At 34.8% G+C, this 21,868-nt stretch overlaps 1 protein-coding gene across 3 annotated transcripts; it reads left to right on the top strand.

Annotated features, from left to right (window-relative positions):
- Positions 1 to 352: 352 nt before the first annotated feature.
- Positions 353 to 18,328, top strand: LOC127159597 (interferon-induced GTP-binding protein Mx3). 3 transcript variants are annotated; one of them, XM_051102383.1, is made up of 16 exons: positions 3,277 to 3,322; positions 6,209 to 6,429; positions 7,769 to 7,828; positions 10,656 to 10,852; positions 13,839 to 13,952; positions 14,061 to 14,171; positions 14,360 to 14,514; positions 14,600 to 14,738; positions 14,846 to 15,044; positions 16,284 to 16,362; positions 16,459 to 16,581; positions 16,755 to 16,887; positions 16,979 to 17,122; positions 17,277 to 17,353; positions 17,461 to 17,670; positions 17,751 to 18,328. In XM_051102383.1, the coding sequence occupies exons 2-16, from the start codon at positions 6,350 to 6,352 to the stop codon at positions 17,979 to 17,981; spliced, it is 2,052 nt and encodes a 683-aa protein (XP_050958340.1). In that variant the 5' UTR covers positions 3,277 to 3,322; positions 6,209 to 6,349; the 3' UTR covers positions 17,982 to 18,328. The 3 variants fall into 3 exon arrangements, with proteins under 3 accessions (XP_050958341.1, XP_050958340.1, XP_050958342.1); XM_051102384.1 differs by lacking the exons at positions 3,277 to 3,322; positions 6,209 to 6,429; positions 7,769 to 7,828 and adding an exon at positions 353 to 470; XM_051102385.1 differs by lacking the exons at positions 6,209 to 6,429; positions 7,769 to 7,828 and having other exon boundaries at positions 3,288 to 3,322.
- Positions 18,329 to 21,868: the final 3,540 nt, after the last annotated feature.

The following is a 21,868-nucleotide window of genomic DNA, read 5'->3' as shown; positions in this document are numbered from 1 at the left end:
ATCTATTTTACTGCATAGCCAAACTCTGTTTTTCCTCCCTCTTCTTTAGCATTTTGCCTACATGATTTTAAAGTATGGATTTTCAAAAATTGAATATGGTAAAAAGAGACATTTCCTCCTCAAGATGAGAGTCTCCTCTCATCTTGACTGTTCTATTAATATTGACGGAGTTATAGCTTATGCTTCCTCATTATATTTATCTTGGTGTACTATTTGATTCTACACTCTATGCTCTGAACCCCATATCAACCAGCTTGTTAAGTCATATTTTTTTTTCCATCTTCAAAATATTGTCCGTTTACAACCATCACTAAATTTCAAAGATGCTGAAACTGTTTAAAGCTGCAGTCTGTAAGTCTTGCCTCTTTGTCACCATCTCTGTTTGAAAGCCTGCAATTGCAGTTATTTGCGGAATTATCTTCCATGCATGTGTTGTGCACCGGCAAAACTTCAGCACGGATGCATCTAAGGTATGTGTGTATTCTGTTCTTAGGAATCCCAGATTGTAGCCTACGTCTTGGAATATATGACCCAAATAAGAATTTTCACCGGATATTGTCATCTCAAAGTAGGGTGACCACCTGGCAGTAGATCTGTTTGCGGGACATAGATGTGATTTTGCAAGACAATGTGTAACACATGTGAGACAGATACATTTTGTACTGTTATGCTATGTAAATACTGATTTACATCCATTGTCATATGCGCTGATTTATGAGCGTGCACATGTAAGCGAGAGAAAGCGAGTCCATTTTGTATGAGAGTGAAGACAACCCACCTTCAAGAGAAGAGATTTGTGCTTTGCACATTTTGATGCACCCCCACATTACAATAATGCGCTCTAGACATTTGTCATTAAAATAACATAGAAACCGCCTCAAAGGAACTATTAAAATAAGAAGAAAGTTGTGTCTGAAAGCTGAATTGATTTTTTTTTAAATTGGCTAAAATAAATGTAGAATATTTAGTTTTTCCATGTGCGCTTGACCATTTCCATTGGTGGTTCTAGATCGCTTTATGAGGTCCGCAATTCTTTTGCAGGGAAACTATGCCACAAAAAGATTAAATAAAAAGCTTTCTTAAAAAGGCAAAAGAATGCATGCACATTTTCTTAATATGATAATTAAAAACCAACAGACAGATGAAAATGCGGGACGTTTTCTCAATATGCGTTGTGCGGGACAACGGGTGAAAATGCTGTGTGGTACTATGCAAAGTGGGACAGATGTTCACACTATCTGAAAGAGTAAGTAACAACTCTAAACCTTTTGTTCTGACCAACTGAGGAAAAACGCTACAGTGGTGATTCAATCTAACGATCGCTTAGCTCATATCACAAACCGTTGCAAATTATTATTACTGTTATACTTTGTTCTCAAATTGTGAATGTTTACAGCATTGCATGCCTATATGTATGTAGTGTGTAATTACTTGTAGATTTCAATTTCTGTAAGGTCTAATCTCTAATTGTCATACAATTTAAATTTCATATAAAAAAATACTTTTAGCCCAAAAAGCAAATAATTCTTCCTTACAACTGGTTCTCTTTAAATTGCAAAACTTCTGTAATTCCATGTAGGCTATCTGTAATTAGATGCACATTTAAAACTGGAATAATCTAATTTCAGTCACTTATATTTCATAAAATCATAAACATTTATGGATTACAATCCACCATCTAAATGATAAGTTTAATTATTCCAGCCGCTGGAGAAAAGGCTATGAATGATCCAGCACCTGCAGCATCATTATATGTGATATAGCAATGTAGCCTACTAGCCAGGACGCCTTTTTTATGTTTATAGAGATGACGTAATGACACAGAGCAATGCTCGATTTTCCCATGAAAACCTACCCGTACCACTCAAATTAGAAAACATTATTATAAGCTTACCGTTGTGAATCGGGCTAAAGTAAGGAGATGGTAATTGACCGTCTGCCTCATTTTTCAGTTCCATGCTTGCTTTCATTACTTATTTAGTACATTAGATGATCATGTGACTGTATATTTGTATTTGTATTGTGTTCATGTTTCTATCAACATTATGTAAAACATCCTTGGCTTTTTGAAAGGTGCAATATAAATAAAACATAATAATAATAATAATAATAATTATTATTATTATTATTATTATTATTACTACTACTACATCTTAAAGGGGTCATCAAATGCCCATTTTCCACAAGTTGATATGATTCTTTAGGGTCTTAATAAAAAGTCTCTAATATATAAATTCTCAATGGTTTTGTAAAACAACACCCTTTTTACCTTGTCAAAATGAGCTCAGCAAAAATCATCTCATTCTAAGGGGTTGTTCCTTTAAATGCAAATGAGCTCTGCTGGCCCCGCCCCTCTCTTCTCTCTGTGGAAGGACGATCTTGTTTACATTAGCCGCATGTAGCTGTGTTTAGCCGCTAAACTTCCTAACTACCACATTATTAGGAAAGGCGATCGCAAAGATTCATATAAAACCCTTATACTCACTTCTGCTGTAAGTGAATCTGGATCATGAATGATTTGTGTGAACATAGACGGATATATGTAGATCAGGAGGTTCATTCCCTTCACAAACAAACGTAATCCACTGCATCTTCAGCGGCTCAGATGTCGGGAGTAAATGACGGCCACTATGTTCATTATTACATCCAGCAACACAACACCTCAATCACTCAATCAGAGATATTCTTGTCTAACTTACATCCCTGCTCCAGCATCAAAACAAAGAGGTCGGACTGTTACAGCTGATCTGAGGTCAGACGCTCATGTCAATCAACTATTGTGGGAGTGGCCTCTGTCATGTGACGCCACAACGACAGACATCAGAGAATGACTCGATTTGAAAAAGGGGGTCTTATTTTTACAGATTAATTAAAAACCACTGCATGTATTTTTATCATTATAGTGTAGATTTGTACATACACTGACAACACACATTAATGTTCAAACAGCATGAAAAAGTGAACTTAGCATCTGATCACCCCTTTAATAAGCAGTATGAAGAGGAAAAGAGTGATTTAGATTACAGTCTCAAGACCTGAGATTCTTGAAACACACATACAGGGTAGGCTTATATTCTGGTCAATGGATTTCTCAGTTTATATACTGATAGTGGTGGGGAGAATAGAGCGGAACATCAGCAACATAAACGCAACATGCAATTGTAAAAGAGAGTTAGTATTTATATACTCCAAGTGTAAAGCTGTGATTGGCCAAAGCTAACAGTTATGCATGAATGTCATTATTCTTCCTGGTAGAACCTTTGCTGGCACTTTCATTTCTGATGAATGAAACACACTCATCTGTATCTTGGGTGGTCTGAGGGTGAGTACATTTTCAGCAATATTTTGGGTGAACCATTCCTTGAAATGTATTAATTCTACACAGAAATAAAAGGAAATCTTGAAAATGCACAAAGAAAAAAAAAAAAAAAAAAACTATTTTCTATGCTACTATTTCTGAGTATATGCTAATTTACCTAACAGACCTGAATCCTTTACCTTTGGCTTTGCAGGACAAATTTCACCCTTGTGTCTCTTTGCTTTACTTCATATGCTTTTTTCTTGTCCCTGAAATCTGTACCTATTCCTTTGGTGGTCTAAAGTTCAGGATGTGATAACAATTAAAATTTAATGCAATATGAAAAAATAAATAAATAAAAAAACTGTTAGTTTAATTTATTTTTTCAGTGCTGTGTTACCTATGGTGTGTCTGTAATAAAACAAATAAATAAATATAAGCTAAAAAGTTTTATTTCATAATGAAAATATGTTGAAGCAAAGAACAGGTGTGCCGCTGTGGTTTCTAGGCTCCCTGAACAGCATATTGACTCAGGCCCCCTCAGTAAAATTGAGTAACAGGGTTAATTTACAGTGAAAAAAATGTAAACCAGTTTGTTGTTAGTTATGTTACTACAGCTTTTGAAAAAGCTACTTGTGATAAACTTATCACATTGTTATTATAACAGTTATGAGTATATGTTATATAAGGTGTACGGTTCTTCTTTATCCAAAATGAATTACATTTTTAAGGGCCTAAACATGCTTGAAAACTCATGAAAACTTTGAACACGCAACAGCAGTGGTGAACATTTACATCTGATATAAGTTTCAGAAGTGGGTGTGGCAAAGTGGCTTGATAGCACCACATATTCACTTTCAATTAAGTACCTCTCCCACTACGTTTTACATGCATTAATAAAAAACAGTACACACATGTAACACACCGATACTTAAAAAAATATCTTGCAGCAAAAATCCAAACAGGAAGTGAGTTATTTCTACAAACACCTCCTAGAGATTTAATCAGATCAACACCAATGTGGTTGGCCTAATCTAAAGCCCTTTGTTGACGTCAAATTGTGAAGATCTTGAGTTTTCGGTGGAGGGTGTGTCCATGGTGGCCTATCAAATTTCAATGTTTTGCCATGAAAAAGGAAGTTGTTATAACTCAGCCATACAATATCTGATCTACCCCAAACTTCACATGTTTGCGAAGACTCCTGACCTACATGCCCATATTCAGTTATAGTCATAGCGCCAACAGGAAGTTAAATGTTTTATGCTGTAACAAACTCCTTTAAGGGATTTAATGTCATCAATATTACATTTGTTACATTGGTCAGTCAAATCTAAAGTCCTTTGTGATTTTAATTGAGAAGTTCTTGAGATTTTGTTAAAGGAGAAGTCCACTTCCAGAACAAAGATTCACAGATAATGTAGTCACCCCCTTGTCATCCGAGATGTTTGTCTTTCTTTGTTCAGTCGTAAAGAAATTATGTTTTTTGGGGAAAACATTTCAGGATTTTTCTCAATATAATGGACTGATATGGTGCCCCGATTTTGAACTTCCAAAATGTAGTTTAAATGCGGCTTCAAACGATCCCAAATGCCGTTGTAAGTGATTCCAGCCGAAGGAGAAGGGTCTTATCAATCGGTTATTTTCATAAAAATATTACAATTGATATACTTTTTAATCTCAAACACTCGTCTTGTCTTACTCTGCCTGAACTCTGTGTATTCTGACTCAAGACAGTTAAGGTATGTCGAAAAACTGATTGTGTTTTCTCTCCCAACTTCAAACATCCCTTCTTCCTCGGCTGGGATCACTTACAACTGCATTTGTGATCATTTGAAGCTGCATTTAACCTACATTTTGGAAGCTCAAAATTGGGGCATCATATCAGTCCATTATATGGAGAAAAATGCTGAAATGTTTTCCTCAAAATTTCTTTACGAATAAAGAAAGAAAGACATGAACATCTTGGATGATGAGGGGGTGAGTACATTATATGTAAATTGTTGTTCTGGAAGTAGACTTCTCCTTTAAAGGGCGTTGCAAGGTTGTTGTAACTCAGGCATTTAATATCCGATTTGCTACAAACTTCACACCTTTCATAAGAATCTTGGCACATTTTAATGACTAATATTCAGTTATTTTCATAGTGCTGCTGGCACAGGAAATGTTTTTTTTACATTGACTTAAACATGCAAAAACATGTCCAATCTACTTCAGACTTCACATGTTTGGTAAGAGTCAAGGCCTGAAGACACCTAAATGAAAATATGCAGTTATAGTTATAACATCACCTGCTGGCAACAAGAAATATCATGTTTTGCAACATGTAATGTCCAATCTGCTTTAAATATCTTGTTTGATAAGAGTCGGGCCTGAAGACCAATGCTTAGTTATAGTTATATTGCCACCTGCTGGGAACATGTTTTACACAAACTTCAGGTTTAATTAAAGTCCTGCCCTGAAAACTTCTACATGTCAATATTCAGCTATAATCATAGCACCACCTGCTGGCAGCAGAAAAGTGTTACACTCAAACATACCATGTTCAATCTGCACCAAACTTCACATGTTTGATAAAACTCCTGGCCTGAAGACATTTACATGCCAATATTCAGTTATAGTCATAGCGCCACCAGCTGGTAGCAAGAAGTTTGGCACGTATACATGACTTTGACATAATTCTCCAATATTTACCATTCTAAAAGCACATTACCCACTTTTTGCAGTTTTCCTAAAGCCACCGGGTGGCAGTGGGTTGAGGTGTGAGGGCCCTTTCAACAAACTTGCAGCTTTAATTCAGTTTACTGTGTTTACTGGCATTCACATTCTTATGTGCACTAGATTAAATAAAGGGTGTGATACACTATAAAATCAGTCTGACATACTGACGTACAGTTTTCTATTTCTTTTCAGCATCACCACAAGCTCTCTGTTTGGGTGAAACCTAAAGAACACAATTTATAAGAGACATCCAAACACAAGGACATTATCAAGGACATTATCAAGAACATATTCTTGGAACTTTTTATTCTTTTCTTTCTCACATTTGGCAAAATGTCCAGTTCAGGTTTCTCATCCCCAGATCAAAGTGATGATGAAGATAGTGATAGTTCTCAGAAAGGTTTTCATGAAAGGTTAGTATCATTATTATTATTATTATTATTATTTAATTTAGCTTATTATTAAGATGAAATTGCATTACTAAGTTGTTTGTTAATTTTAAAATATTTATGCTTTTAGAAGCTTGGTTTACTTCTTGCTATAAGAAATATACAAGCAACTGGCATATAAACATATAATAATATAACGGTAATAGTAGTAATTAACCCTTGTGCACCAATAAAAAAAAGTTATAGGTCATAGTGGACAAAAATGTCCATGTCAAAAAAAAAAGTCATAAAAATTTGAAGTGTGGTAGCACAGACTTAAGTTTGGTCTCATTTTAAAGAAGACCCATGGGAGATTACTGATGATGTACTGAAAAAAGTACTGAAAAAAGTTATAGAGGTTTAAGTTTATGAAAATGCTTTTATATGAAGCATATTTTATATTTTATATAGAATATATATTTTATGAAACACATTGAACTCTAAACCTTAAAATCTAAACAAATCCATAAATCTAAACAAGGTGTGTTCCAAATTTGAGGTTGATATCTCAAAAAATGAGCTTTCAGTAAGATTTTGTTTGGGCGCAGTGTCAAATTTTCCCCAGAAGATGGCAGCAAAACTCCGCTGATGCACACAGTGGTTGGATTTGTGATTTGCAGTTGAGTTTTTCTCTTTCAAATATTACAAGAACACACACATTTTTTTTATGACACACATACAAACCACACTCTGACATCCATACCAACACACCCACACAATTATAGCTGCATTATTTATCCAATTGGCTCTATAATATGCAGAAGCACAAAACAGGAATAAAGTGAGTATTTGCTCTATTGGCCAAACCTGAAAAAATTGGACCATCTGGTAAAAAATAAAAAAATAAAAAAAATAAGCCTTGCCAACAGTATGAAAGTCTATTAACAAAAATTGCATAATTTTGCAGTTGAATGGCATGGTGATTAAAAATAGCAGTTTTAATGGGTTTCAATGGGGACATTTTTGTCCAAATTGTGCTGGGTGTTACACTTTTTTGTACCTAGTGCAAAATAGATTTATTAAAGTAAATAGATGTGAAATAGTAAAATTCCAATAAAAATACACACCTGAGCCAAAATGTATGCAGCTGGCCATAACACAAGCAAAATGATCACAAAAAACAAGACTACAAAGGACAAAAATGTCTGAAAGGTTGCACAAGGGTTAGAATAGAAATGTAACACTTACATGCTGGAATAAATGCACAACAAAGAAGGTCATCTTAATTATTTTAATAATCCACAAGAAATGAAGGAAAAATCCAAAACAAATCCACAAACATAACGAGGTAAATAACTCTGTTAACATGCTTTCACTTTTTAAGGTTGCCTATTCTGTCACACTTAAGTGCTGGAATGAAGACAGAGAACGCGCGACGAAAAAGGTAATCTTAATTCTTTTAAAATATTCACAAGGATGAATGAAGGAAACATCCACACACAAAAAGTAACCAAATACAATAGCCAACAAACGCCAAAACAGAGAGGGGAACTTAAGTAGGGTAACAAATGAGGGACAAACAGGTGAACTGAATAAGGCAATCAAGTGGAGAAGAAACTAGATCAAAGAACAATCTAAATCCCGAAACACACTGCATGATTTTTGGCTGTCCCAGACAAAAGATTGCCATCGTGAAACGGTTTTTGTGATTTTGGCTCCTAATCCGTGGTCCTATGTCTTACAGTGAGAGAAGTTCAAAGACTTCTGTTGTCATGGTCTTGTGACCAAAGATAGCTTACGATCATTTTCTTTTCTATTATTCCGTCCTCTTTCGACACTTCCACTATTTTTTAGCACACATAAAAACTACAACACTGATGACATTTTATTCTTCTATAGTAACATGGTGTCATCGTACAGTCTGCATGCATGTCTTCTCAAGTTATCAATGGTTCACAGTGTGATCAGTAATGATCTTATAGGATTGCTAAAATTGTGCAGTGTGTAGAAGGCTTAAGGCAGGTGAACAGAAACAGGGAAAAACACAACTCAAAGTCCATGAAAACAAAGGCAAACTAAACATAACTGTGACACAAAGTGAGTGACTTTGGGTGATGCTGATTCAATGGATGCTAATGGCAGACGGCTGGTTTTGTAGGTAGGGCTGTGCCACATCCAACAATTTTAGCAAGCATCCCAATATGATTTAAAGGGGTGATCAGAAGCTAAGATAACTTTTTCATGCTGTTTGAACATTACTGTGTGTTGTCAGTGTATGTACAAATCTACCCTATAATGATAAAAATCCATGCAGTGGTTTTTAATTAATCAGTAAAAATAATATCCTCTTTTTTTCAAATCGAGTCGTTCTCAGATGCCTGTCGTTGTGGCGTCACATGACAGAGGACACTCCCACAATAGTTGATTGACATGAGCGTCTTACCTCAGATCAGCTGTAACAGTCCGACCTCTTTGTTTTGATGCTGGAGCAGGGATATAAGTTAGACAAGAATATCTCTGATTGAGTGATTGAGGTGTTGTGTTGCTGGATGTAATAATGAACATAGTGGTCGTCATTTACTCCCGACATCTGAGCCACTGAAGATGCAGTGGATTACGTTTGTTTGTGAAGGGAATGAACCTCCTGATCTACATATATCCGTCTGTGTTCACGCGAATCATTTGTGATCCAGCTTCACTTACAGCAGAAGTGAGTTTAAGCATTTTTTTTTAAGAATCTTTGCGATCACCTTTCCTTATAACGTGGTAGTTAGGAAGTTTAGCGGCTAAATGCAGCTAATGTAAACAAGATCGTCTTTCCACAGAGAGAAGAGAGGGGCGGGGCCAGCAGAGCTCATTTGCATTTAAAGGAACAACCCCTTAGAATGAGATGATTTTTGCAGAGCTGATTTTGACAAGGTAAAAAGGCTGTTGTTTTACAAAACCATTGAGAATTTTTAATTAAAGTATATTAGAGACTTTTCATTAAGACCCTAAAAAATCTTATCAACTTGTGGAAAATGGGCATCTGATGACCCCTTTAAATGATTTCTTATCCAATCAGTGAGAGAGGGTAAGATATATAAAACTGATTTATCCTTTTTTTTTTTATTATTTTAATGCTCTATAAGCATTTCATCAATAATTATGTAAAAGTATACTGACTGTACAGTACATATCAACTGATTCTATGAATTTATTTTTCATTCTGATTCACTAAGAATAAGCTGAACAGCAGAATTGGGGATAAAAAATGTATCATACTATACCACTCTGAGTTTTCAATTTTTGGCAGCCCCTGAGCATGTTAGATTTATGAAACTAAGAATAACTTGTTCTCCATATGTAAAAAGTTGTGAAGAGTTAGGGTAATGCACTTCAAAGATATAAGAAAATTACTGTTATCTTTTTTTACTATTATTATAAATTGCTATGCAATTTAGCATCTTCAATATCTTGGCATCATGTTGAAGAAGTTTGGTGTGAATTGAATGTTTTTTACAAGTATGCATTAATTAACAGCATGATTAAAAAAAAAAAAAAAAAAAAAAAATCCACATTCAAACCAAAATAGGCAACTTGGTCGTAGCTAATGACTGTAAATTAAAAAGTTGTCCTTCTTGATTAGAACAATGTATGTACCGAGTTGGTGTCTATAGCTAAAACTACTTTTGTCAAAAGGTAGCGCTATAGCGCACCTGCTACATGTCCGTTTATGAGTTTTGCCATTGTCTAACTATCATTAATACTGATGTGTGTGTCAATTTTCATGAAATTCTAAGCATGTTACCTGCCTCAAAAACACTAGAAACAAATGTTAAAATTTGCCATTGCCATAGCAACAGTATTTAAGATATCCCTAATCCCTTCACAGTTTTACATCTACTATGTTTTGACACACCATTCAAGATATCAAAAATTCCTCGGCAATTTTGCATCTTCAACATCTTGAGATCATGTTGAAAAAGTTTGGTGGCAACTGGAAGAAAAACCCAGGACGAGTATATAAAATTTCTCAGTTGTTTTACAATGTAGTTTTAAAATCAATCTAATATGATGATTAATGAAAAAGGTTATCTTTCATTGCTCAGTGAATGATCCACATGAAATAGGTTAATTGCTGAGCATTACAACTTCTCACACAGTCAAATATTAAATTTAAAATACAATAAAAAATAAAAGAGAAACTATATGTGAAAGGTCAAACACTGAAAGAAATAGTACAATATGTGATTTTTTTTTTTTTTTACATATGTCATCTATCTTTACAGTCAGAAAATGAGTGGAGAGGTTCACAGTCATTTAGAAGAAAGCATTCGTCCATACATTGATCTGATTGACACTCTGCGGTCAGTTGGCATTCATAAGGACTTGCCGTTACCAACTATCGTAGTGATCGGAGACCAGAGTTCTGGAAAAAGTTCTGTGTTGGAAGCGCTGTCTGGAGTTGCGTTACCAAGAGGGAGTGGTAAGGACTAATTTATCTCTTTTTTGCTATTGGACATTCATACACACTCAGTGACCACTTTATGCACTCCTCTCTAATATAGCTCTATTGTTTTGTCTGAGATCAGTTGACAAAGCCCAGACTAAAAGCATGTAGGGCCCTGGGACAAGTTTTTCTACCACAGGAATAATTAGCATTTTTAAAAAACTCCAATACACAAAGATGCAATGGGTATGCATGCTAAATATTCTAGACTACAAAAGAATTAAAGCATAAATGCATTAATGCCAGATAGGAAGTAAAATCAAACAGGTTTCCAGAAACAGCAACAACAGAACAGCTGGTGTTAGGGCATTTAAATAAAGGACAGAAACAAATAATAATAGATAGCTGTGAATATACTGCAAATACATTCACAATATTAATATTCCAGTAACACTTTACATTGTGTCATTAGATAAGGTATTAACTATCATAAACAAACAATGAACAATGCATTTATTACACTATTTATAAATCTTTGTTAAAGTTCAATTATAAAAATAAGTTTACCATATAACATTTACAGTCTGAAAAAGTACGTAAAAAGTCATTCATTGTTTATTAATGTTAGTGCATCAAGTAATGTAAAAAAAATAATAACAAAAATAAAATTAACATGGCATTTTAATAATGCATTAGTGCAGTGATTCTCAACTCTAGTCCTCGGAGCCCACTGCTATGCACATTTTGTATGTTTCTGAATCTGACACACTAAGTTCAATTCATGGATCTGTCTCCTAACGAGCTGGTGATCTGAATCAGGTGCGTTAAATGAGGGAAACATACAAAATCTGCAGAGCAGTGGGCCCTGAGGACTGCAGTTAAGAACCACTGCATTAGTAAATGCTGAAATTATCATTAAAGCTGCAGTCCATAACTTCTGACACTCTAGCAGTTAATTAACAGAACTGCATGTGTCTTGCGGAAGAAAATTGTAGCCGGCGCTACTTGTCTCTGTTGATGTCTATGACGAATCACGCTGGTACTAGGCTACTCTGCAGTGGTGCCAGACTAAAATAGTCAGAATATAAACACTTATAAGAGGTGTACCATAGTGATTCAGGATAAGCCAAAAACACAGTTTTAAAAATGGATTCATGAGGCACTCACTTATTACATAAATTTTAAACACAACAAAGTTATGGACTGCATCTTTAACTAACATTAATAAATGCTGTAGAAGTATTATTCATTTTTAGTTCATGTTAACTAACGTTAACTAAGGAACCTCTGTATTACAGGTTCTTAATTATTGAATTAATATTTGACTTGAATTAAGTTTTATTAGGACTATTAGATTTTTATTAGAATTATTAAAACTAAATTATTCTCTGCAGTTTCCTTTATGAAAATCTACTGCAGTTCTTGAATCCAGAATTAACTGCAAAATTGGTAAGATTATAATTCAGGCAAAAGCCATGCTCCTCATTAAGGTTTTATGGTTTCTATATCAACAACAATACTCATAATAATAATAATAATAATAATAAAAAGTTGGCTTGAAGAATATGGACCAGAAAGTTAAAAAAGTTTGAAAGGTTAAAAAAAAAGATAGATAGATAGCATGTTGTTAGCATGTTACTATCATAATTAACATGTAACTAGCATGTTGTTATAATGATTAGCAAGTTACTAGCATAGTTTAACATGATTACCAAGTTGCTAGCCTGTTTCTAACATGATTACCAACTTGTTAGCATGTTACTAGCATGATTAGCAAGTTGCTAGCATGTTTCTAACATGATTACCAACTTGTTAGCATGTTGCTAGCATGTTTCTAGTATTATTAGCAAGTTGCTAGCCTGTTTCTAGCATGATTAGCAAGTTGTTAGCATGTTTTTAACATGATTAGCAAATTGTTAGCATGTTTCTAGCATGATTAGCAGGTTACTAGCATGATTCTGGTTAGCTAGCCATAGATAGATAGATAGATAGATAGATAGATAGCATGTTGTTAGCATGTTACTATCATAATTAACATGTAACTAGCATGTTGTTATAATGATTAGCAAGTTACTAGCATAGTTTAACATGATTACCAAGTTGCTAGCCTGTTTCTAGCATGATTAGCAAGTTGTTAACATGTTTCTAACATGATTACCAACTTGTTAGCATGTTACTAGCATGATTGGCAAGTTGCTAGCATGTTTCTAACATGATTACCAACTTGTTAGCATGTTGCTAGCATGTTTCTAGTATTATTAGCAAGTTGCTAGCATGTTTCTAGCATGATTACCAACTTGTTAGCATGTTGCTAGCATGTTTCTAGTATTATTAGCAAGTTGCTAACATGTTTCTAGCATGATTAGCAAGTTGTTAGCATGTTACTAGCATGATAAGCAAGTTGCTAGCATGTTTCTAGCATGATTAACAAGTTGCTAGTATGTTTATAGCATGGTTAATGTGTTGCTAGCATGTTTATAACATAATTAGCAAGGTGCTATCATGTTTCTAGCATGATTAGCATGTTGCTAGCATGTTTCTACCATTATTAGCAAATTTTTAGCATGTTGGTAACATGTTGTTAGCATGATTAGCATGTTGCTACCAAACAGTCAATACAGTCTCAGATAGATAGATAGATGGATAGATAGATAGATATCATGTTGTTGGCATGTAACTAACATAATTGGCATGTTACTAGCATGTTGTTAGCATGATTAGCATGTTGCTAGCATGTTTCTAGCATGATTAACAAGTTGCTAGCCTGTTTCTAGCATGATTAGCAAGTTGTTAGCATGTTTTTAACACGATTAGCAAATTGTTAGCATGTTTCTAGCATGATTAGCAGGTTACTAGCATGATTCTGGTTGCTAGCCATAGATAGATAGATAGATAGATAGATAGATAGATAGATAGATAGACAGATAGATAGATAGATAGATAGATAGATAGATAGATAGATAGATAGATAGATAGATGATCTGTTTTCTGTTGATTGCTAATTCAACTGTGTTTGCTGTAGGAATTGTGACCAGATGTCCATTAGAGCTGAGGCTGAAGAAGGTACCAGCAATCAACTGGAAGGCTGTTTTAACTTACAGTAAGAAAACAGATGAATCTGTGAATCTTTTTGCAGGTTAGTAGAGCTGCTTGCAGTGTTTTGTTTTCTGAAATGGAATGGTTTCTTGTAGCAGGATTGAAATGATTGCTTTTACAACTGGATTGAACCCATGTTTTGTGGCAGGTCCTATTAAACCTAGCAAACTGGTGAGTGGAAAGGTTGCACAGTCAACTCACAATGAGAAGAAAATTGAATTTGCAGATCCTTCATTAGTTGAAGAACATGTTGCAGCAGGTTAGTAAAACTGCTGAAAATCTCTTTTCTTTCCAGTGTTACTGGAATCTAATAAAAAGATCAAAATCTCAAATTGAAGTAACAGTGTATATAGTTATTTTGTTTTAGAAAATGGATTTGTCTTTGTTTTCCAGTGAATGTTAGTTAATTAGCAGTTAACAGTTAATTATGGAGTTTACGTTTCACAGCCCAGAATGAGCTGGCAGGAAAAGGAGTAGGAATATGTGATGAGCTCATCACTTTGGAGATCATGTCACCAGATGTGTGTGACCTCACACTGATTGATCTGCCTGGAATTGCTCGAGTCCCAGTAGAAGGACAACCAGAGGATATTGGAAAACAGGTGGGTCATATAATCTGATCTTGCACACCACAAATATTATCAAACTAGTATAAATACAGTTTTACGCTATGTTTATGTCTTGTAGATAAAACGTCTGATCATGAAATATATTAAAAAACTTGAGACTATAAATCTAGTAGTGGTCCCTTGTAACACTGACATTGCAACAACTGAAGCCTTGAAAATGGCACGGGAAGTAGATCCTGAGGGCAAAAGAACTTTGGGTAATGAAGCTGATGATTGCACAACATTAATATCTCACCAAATTAAATACAGCACATTTGTCAGCGACTGTACTTTTATAAAACAAATCTATTTTTCCTTCTCGCAGCCATTTTGACCAAGCCAGACCTCATAGACAAGGGAACAGAGAGGAGCATTCTGGCAATTGTCCACAACAAAGTGATTCCTCTCAGCAAAGGTTACATCATGGTGAAGTGTAGAGGACAACAGCAGATCAATGAAGAAATTCCTCTAGAGATGGCAGCACAAATGGAGAGAGAGTTCTTCCAAAGCCATAACCATTTCAGGTTACAGTTTAATAAGAAGATAATTAATTAATATATTTAGTTTGCAAGTATTTATTTATTTATATTTTTATTTATTTATTTTTTGCCTCATAAATTGTGCTACAGCTGTCCTGATCATATAATGAAGAAAAATGCAAATAATTATATTAATGAAAAACCTTAAGTAGACCTTAAGTAACATTAAGGCATAATGTTTTATTTATTTATATATTTATTTACATTTGTCCAAAATCAAAATCAAATCCATGACATACACAACATGCAAGGAAAAAAAAAAAATTAAGAAAATTATATTACATAAGGACCCCTGCAGACCCTTGACTGTGTATAAAGATCAAATTATATAATTTTTAATTTATTTATTTTTTTATTTAATTAATCAAATTCTATCATTTTTAGGAAGGGTTAGTTCAGACTGTAAATGCCATATGACAAAAGTCCTCCAAAACCTAATGATATTGTGAATTATTTTTTAATTCATAATTATTATATTTGTTAAACACATGTTTTTTTAGGGCTGTCAAACGATTAATCGCGATTAATTGCATACAAAATAAAAGTTTGAGTTTGCCTAATAAATGTGTGTGTACTGTGTGTAATTATTATGCTTATATATTTACACACAATTTAATGTATATATTTAATAGAAATATGTTATTATATACAAATATTTTTATTTATATATAATATAAATTCTATAAAGATTGTAATAAATACAAACACTTGTAAATATTTCTTCAATATATACATGAATGTGTTTGTATTTATATATACATAATAATTACACACAGTACACACACATATTTTAGGCAAACTTAAACTTTTATTCTGTATGCGATTAATCGCAATTAATCGTTTGAAAGCCCTAGTTTTTTTTAATTATTATTATTGTTATTATTATTATTATTAGTGTGTGTGTGTGCGCATGTGTATGTGTACCAGTTTTTTATCACATTATGGGGACCAAATGTCCCCACAAGGATAGTCATACCAGTAGATTTTTTAGGTCGCCATGAGGAAACAGGCTAATAAATCATGCAGAATGAGTTTTTTCAGAAAGTACAAGTGTGTACAGTCTCCTGTGACAGGTGGGTTTAGGTGTACAGTATAAAAACCATTACGCCTATGGAATGTCCCCATAAAACATGAAAAACACAACATGTGTGTGCGTGTGTGTGATGTTCAGTACATAAACTAAAATAAGCCACATAGCAAAAAACACCTTTTCTTTTTCTACAGATGCCTCTTGGAAGAGGATAAAGTGACTATTAAATGTCTTGCCATCAAATTGACTCAGGAACTTGTTGATCATATCAAAGTAAGTTGCTAAATGTCATAAATTTAGTGAACTGCACTTTCTGGCAGGGTGAACTGAGATACTATAATTAAACTGTATCTTGCTTATCTTTGTCAGAGTTCACTGCCACAGCTCCAGGATCAGATAAGAAACCAGTTGTGGAACGTGAAGAAGGCACTTAAAGGCTGTGAGGCTGGACCACCAGAAGACCTTAAGGGAGCCAAGGAATTCCTCATCGAAGTAGGACCTCAAAACATCAAGTCTTTAATATATATATTACAAGCATGGCTCATTCTGATTCATTGTGTGAATGCTTTCTGTTCTGTTCGTATAATACCTCTTTTACTTTTCAAACAAGTCCTGTATAATGATATTATAACAGGCTCATGAAACTTTTTTTTTTTTTCTCACAGACCTTAAACGGATTCAATGAAAAAATCAAGTCCCTATTATCAGGAGAGCCGATGACTGGGAAAACTTTGTTTTTACAAATTCGTGCTGAATTCAGGAAGTGGAATGATTATCTTAACAGTACAAAGCCATCCTGTGAGTATATTTTCACATTGCAGAAACAGACTTTTAATGAAAATGAAAAGGTCAGTTCATTTCACCAAAAATCCATATTTGTTTCCAAAAGTTAACAATTCAAAAGAGTTGAGTGAGAATTACAGAGGGAGGGAACTGCCTGGCTTCAGCAACTACATCATTTTTGAGAAGATTCTCCAGGACCATGTGGCCAAACTTAAGATTCCAGCCATTGATTTACTCAATGCCATAAAAGGTACCATCACACATATTTGTGTTTAAAGACTTTCTGGTCATTGTGGAGAGCCCCCATTATAAAACCAATAGATTAGATCAAGAACCGAATGACTAGTTTTAGCATATCTGAATTGTGGCTGTTTGTCATTTTGATTTATGTATTTCTTCTGAAGATATAATCACTAAGCAATTCACTGCCGTGGTGAGTGAGTGTTTTCAGAACTATAATGTCCTTCAAAACATCACTAAGGTAAATAATGCCCTTCAATTGCTCCTCAAATATTAAAAAGATGGTTGATTTTTAGTCCAGTTTGATCAAGTTTTCTTTCCTTTGTATTTCTTTATATGGTTCTATAGGACAAAATCAATGAAATCCAGCTTAATCAACAAGAGAAGGCAGAGCACAGGATCTCAGAGCAGTTTAAAATGGAAAACAGGATCTTCACTCAAGATCCCATTTTCCTGAAAGTCTTGAGTGAGATAACAAACCAAACTTTTTCAGAAAAGGAATTACCTGTCTTTGACAAACAATGCAAGTACAGTCAAATGCTGGAGGCATATTATGAGGTAGATCTTAGTTTTCAGTAAGACAAATTGCACTGTGCTTGTGGTGTAAGGACGTAAAGTCTCTAATTGTTTTCTTTCAGATTGTGGTGCAGAGATTGGCTGACCAACTGCCCTTGATGATCACCTTTTACATGTTGCAGGAGACTGCTCGACTCCTGTCTATTGACATAATGAAATTATTGGAAAGGTCAGATGTGCGTGAGCTTTTGTCTGAGGACTCTGATGTCAGCAGAAGGCGCAGCGACCTAAGTGCTCGCCTGAATCGATTGACTTCTGCTACGAAAGCAATTAGCAAATTTTTGAATGACTAGAGGATATATCTGAAAATACATTTAATGTATCTGATGTTAATCTTGTAATGTATCTGACAACAACTGTCAAACCATCCATTTTCCACGCCTGTTCAAGTGTTACAGGATTTGAAAATTTAACCCACAACTTTCTTCAGTCTGTTAATATTTTTTGATTGTTATTATATACACATACATTAACTTGCATCTTATTCACCTATTTGATTGTTTCGAAGTAGTTCACCAAGGCAGCACTTTGTATCCAAGTCACAACTATGGGCTAATGTAAGGCACCTACATTTTGTTTTCTAAATCATCTGGATGTATCAGTGCTTTGACTACAGTACAATGTTTTCTTGTGATCTGTTAAAAAAAAAAAAAAAAATCACCTTTTCCCTTGTTGATTGAACTGTGTGTGTGTGTGTGTGTGTGTGTGTGTGTTCTCAGTATAATAATATTAGGTGATTTACAACATAATAAACTGCTGCAGCTGCTGCAAAGTTAGGCTAGATCTTTTATTAGAGTCACCAAAGCAGTGTTAACTAGCTAGATGACACTATATTTAACATAAAAATGTAAATATTTTTTTGGCCAAGATAAAATCTGCTTAAAATAAAGTAATCTTTTGAGGCCAGTGAAAATATCCTTTCCACAATCAAAAAGATCAATACACTGTAAAAAAAAAAAAAAAAAAAAAAAAAAAAAAAAAAAAAAAAAAAAAAAAAATTGGGTCAGCTTAAAATATTTTGTTACCCTGCTGCCTTAAAATTTTAGGTTTAGTCAACTCAAATAAGTTTAGTCAACTTGAAATGTTAGGTTGTACTAATGATAACTTAGATATTTGTGTTTGTTAAACTTAAAAGCTGGGTAAGTAACCCAGCCGCCTTAAAATTTTAAGTTAAATCAACTGAAATATGTAAGTTGTTACTTGGTACAACTTAACATTTCAAGTTGAATAAACTTTCTTTTGAGTTGACTGAACTTAAAATTTTAGCCTTAAAAAAAATCTTGCCTCCATTTTTGCCTTAAAATTTTAAGTTCAGTCAACTTTGAGTTTGAGTTGGTTAACAAATTTTTTTAAGTTGACTCAACAAATAGTTTTTTGCAGTGTAGGCTCACAGGGCCCCATTTTACGATCTATGCACATGGACTGAAGGTGCATTTAGAATGGGCCAAATCCATTTTTGCTAGTTTAACAAAAACGGAAAAGAATGGTTGGTACAAAAGTGCTATAACTAATCTCTTAAATGTGTTAAAAAGACAATTTTGCCAAATGAGGTTGATATTTGAAAGCACCAAAAACAAACCTCACCCCTAGAGAATGTTTTCCTGTCTCATTTCTATATGTGTCTACTAACGTTTTCCTTTTTTCTCTCGCTCTGTTTTCTCCACCTGCCCTTCTCTTCACAAGTTCATCAAACAACAGTGGTGAGTTGGAATCATTCTACAATCATGTAATGCCTTCTTCTCCTGCTATTGTTGTTTGCACCACTTGCTACATGTATAGCTTATCGATCTCTGTCGGCTGTGAGGGATTTACATGTGATAAATGCAGGGAAATAGTTAGGCTGACAGAGAAGATTTCAGAACTAGAGACACACATCCAAACTTTAATCGAGGATAGTAAGAATGTGAGGGCATTAGATACGGCTTTGGATGCGATTAGCTCATGGAGTCCCGTACATTGTTCGGTTCCGGTAACTTCGCCTTTGCAGCAGGGCAACTGGGTGACTGTGAGACGGCATAGTCGCGGGTCAAAACACCACTCTTCCCTTCCGATCAGAACATCAAACAGGTTCTCCCCACTCAGTTACCACTGAGAAACCTGATCAAAGTGCTCTAGTTATTGGCGATTCTATTGTACAGAACGTGAAAATAGAGACACCAGCCACCATAGTCCAGTGTTTACCGGGAGCCAGAGCACCTGACATCTTGGCAAATTTAAAAGTGCTGGCTAATGCTAAACGTAAATTCAGTAAGATCGTTATTCACGTCGGCACAAATGATGTTTGACTTCGCCAGTCGGAGATCACTAAAAATAATGTTTAAGAGGTGTGTGAACTTGCAAGTACGATGTCAGACACTGTAATTTGCTCTGGCCCCCTCCCTGCGTATCGTGGTGACGAGATACATAGCAGACTGTCGTCACTAAATGGCTGGATGTCTAAGTGGTGCCCGCAGAATAACATAGGTTTCATAGACAATTGGACAAGTTTTTGGGGCAGACCTGACCTGTTGAAAAGAGATGGTCTTCATCCCTCCAGGGGTGGTGCTGCTCTTCTCTATAGTAATATGGCATATAGTCTTAGAGTTTGCACTTGACTAACTGGGGCCCCAGGTCAGGAAGCAGACAGACTGGCTAATCCGACCATCTGCTAGCCTCCTCACGTCACCAAAATCAGTTAATTCTCAGCACATAGAGACCCTTTCACCTAGATATCATGCTATAGAGACTGTGTCTGTTCTCCGAGCTAGACAATACAAAAGACATCCAAACCAATTTAAGAGTAACAATCTAATCAACGTTCAACAAATAAAAAATGTACATAATACGGAAAAACAAGTGATAAAGCTTGGCTTATTGAATATCAGGTCCCTCTCTACAAAAGCGCTTTTTGTAAATGATATGATCACTGATCATAACCTAGATGTGCTATGTTTGACAAAAACCTGGCTTAAAACAGATGATTACATTGTCTTAAATGAGTCTACCCCTCATGATTACTGTTATAAACATGAGCCACGTCTAAAAGGTAAAGGGGGAGGTGTTTCTACAATTTCTAGCACTATTTACAGTGTTTCTCTGAAAACGGGCCTTCAACTATAACTCGTTTGAAGTAATGGTGCTTCATAACATAACAACATAACATTATCCAGAGAAACAAGTGTTAATGATAAATCCCCCATGACGTTTGTACTTGTTACTGTATACAGGCCACCAGGGCACCATACAGATTTTATTAAAAGGACTTATCACTCCATTGCATAACTTTCTATCTTGTCTGTTTCTTGTGGTTTCTCATTAAAACTCATAAAAGTAAATAGTGTGAATTACATCGCTAATGTCATAGAATAGCATAGTTTAATAATAGTGGGGCAGACTGTAACGCAGGGTTACAACATTCCCCATCAGCGCAACTGGAATTTAAAACTGATCTCTTCTGCTGGTTTGTGATGTGTTCAGGTGTGAGATGAAGAGAATCTGTGGATGAGGAGCATATGAGGTGTGAGACGTTACATGTGCTGTACCTGTTCATTGTTTATGAGACTTTGCTCTTTTCTTTCCCCAGGTCTCCCCTCCTGAGTGCTTTTAATCAATTCATTTGAACTTAATAAAATCATTTTACATCAAATCATATCTCTGTATGTGTGAGTGTTTCAGTTCAGTCAACTCAACTCAAAAAAAGTTTAGTCAACTTGAAATGTTAAGTTGTACTGACAACTTAGATATTTGAGTTCATTCAACTTAAAATTTTAAAGCAGCTGAGTAACAAGCCCAGGTTTTAAGTATAACAAACCAAATTGTTTGTTTAGTCAACTTAAATATCTAAGGTTTCATGTTGACTAAACATATTTGAGTTGATTCTTAACTGAGTTGAACTTAAAATTTTAAGTTTGCAGGGAAACAAATTAATTTTAAGTTGACTCAAATTGTGTTCTTTTGTTGTTGTTGTTGTTTTACAATGTATGCCAAGGAAGGTACAGATTACTACAGTCATTACTGTTGAGGTTCCACATTTTTCCAGCGACGCCCTTCTGTGTGTCTCATAATTTTGCACTGTGAATGTTTTTAAGTGTAGCCACTTCATTTATGTCTGTGGTTTTGTGTTGTGTCTCATTTTTGAGAATCAGTTTTATCCATTTTTGAAGCCTCAGTGTGACTCTCTTTCTCACACAAACACAAAACC

The sequence above is a fragment of the Labeo rohita genome, unplaced genomic scaffold (genome assembly GCF_022985175.1).
Source record: "Labeo rohita strain BAU-BD-2019 unplaced genomic scaffold, IGBB_LRoh.1.0 scaffold_232, whole genome shotgun sequence".
Lineage (NCBI taxonomy): Eukaryota > Metazoa > Chordata > Actinopteri > Cypriniformes > Cyprinidae > Labeo > Labeo rohita.
The sequence above is the reverse complement of the archived record's forward strand: the minus strand, read 5'-3'. Positions and strand labels throughout refer to the sequence as shown.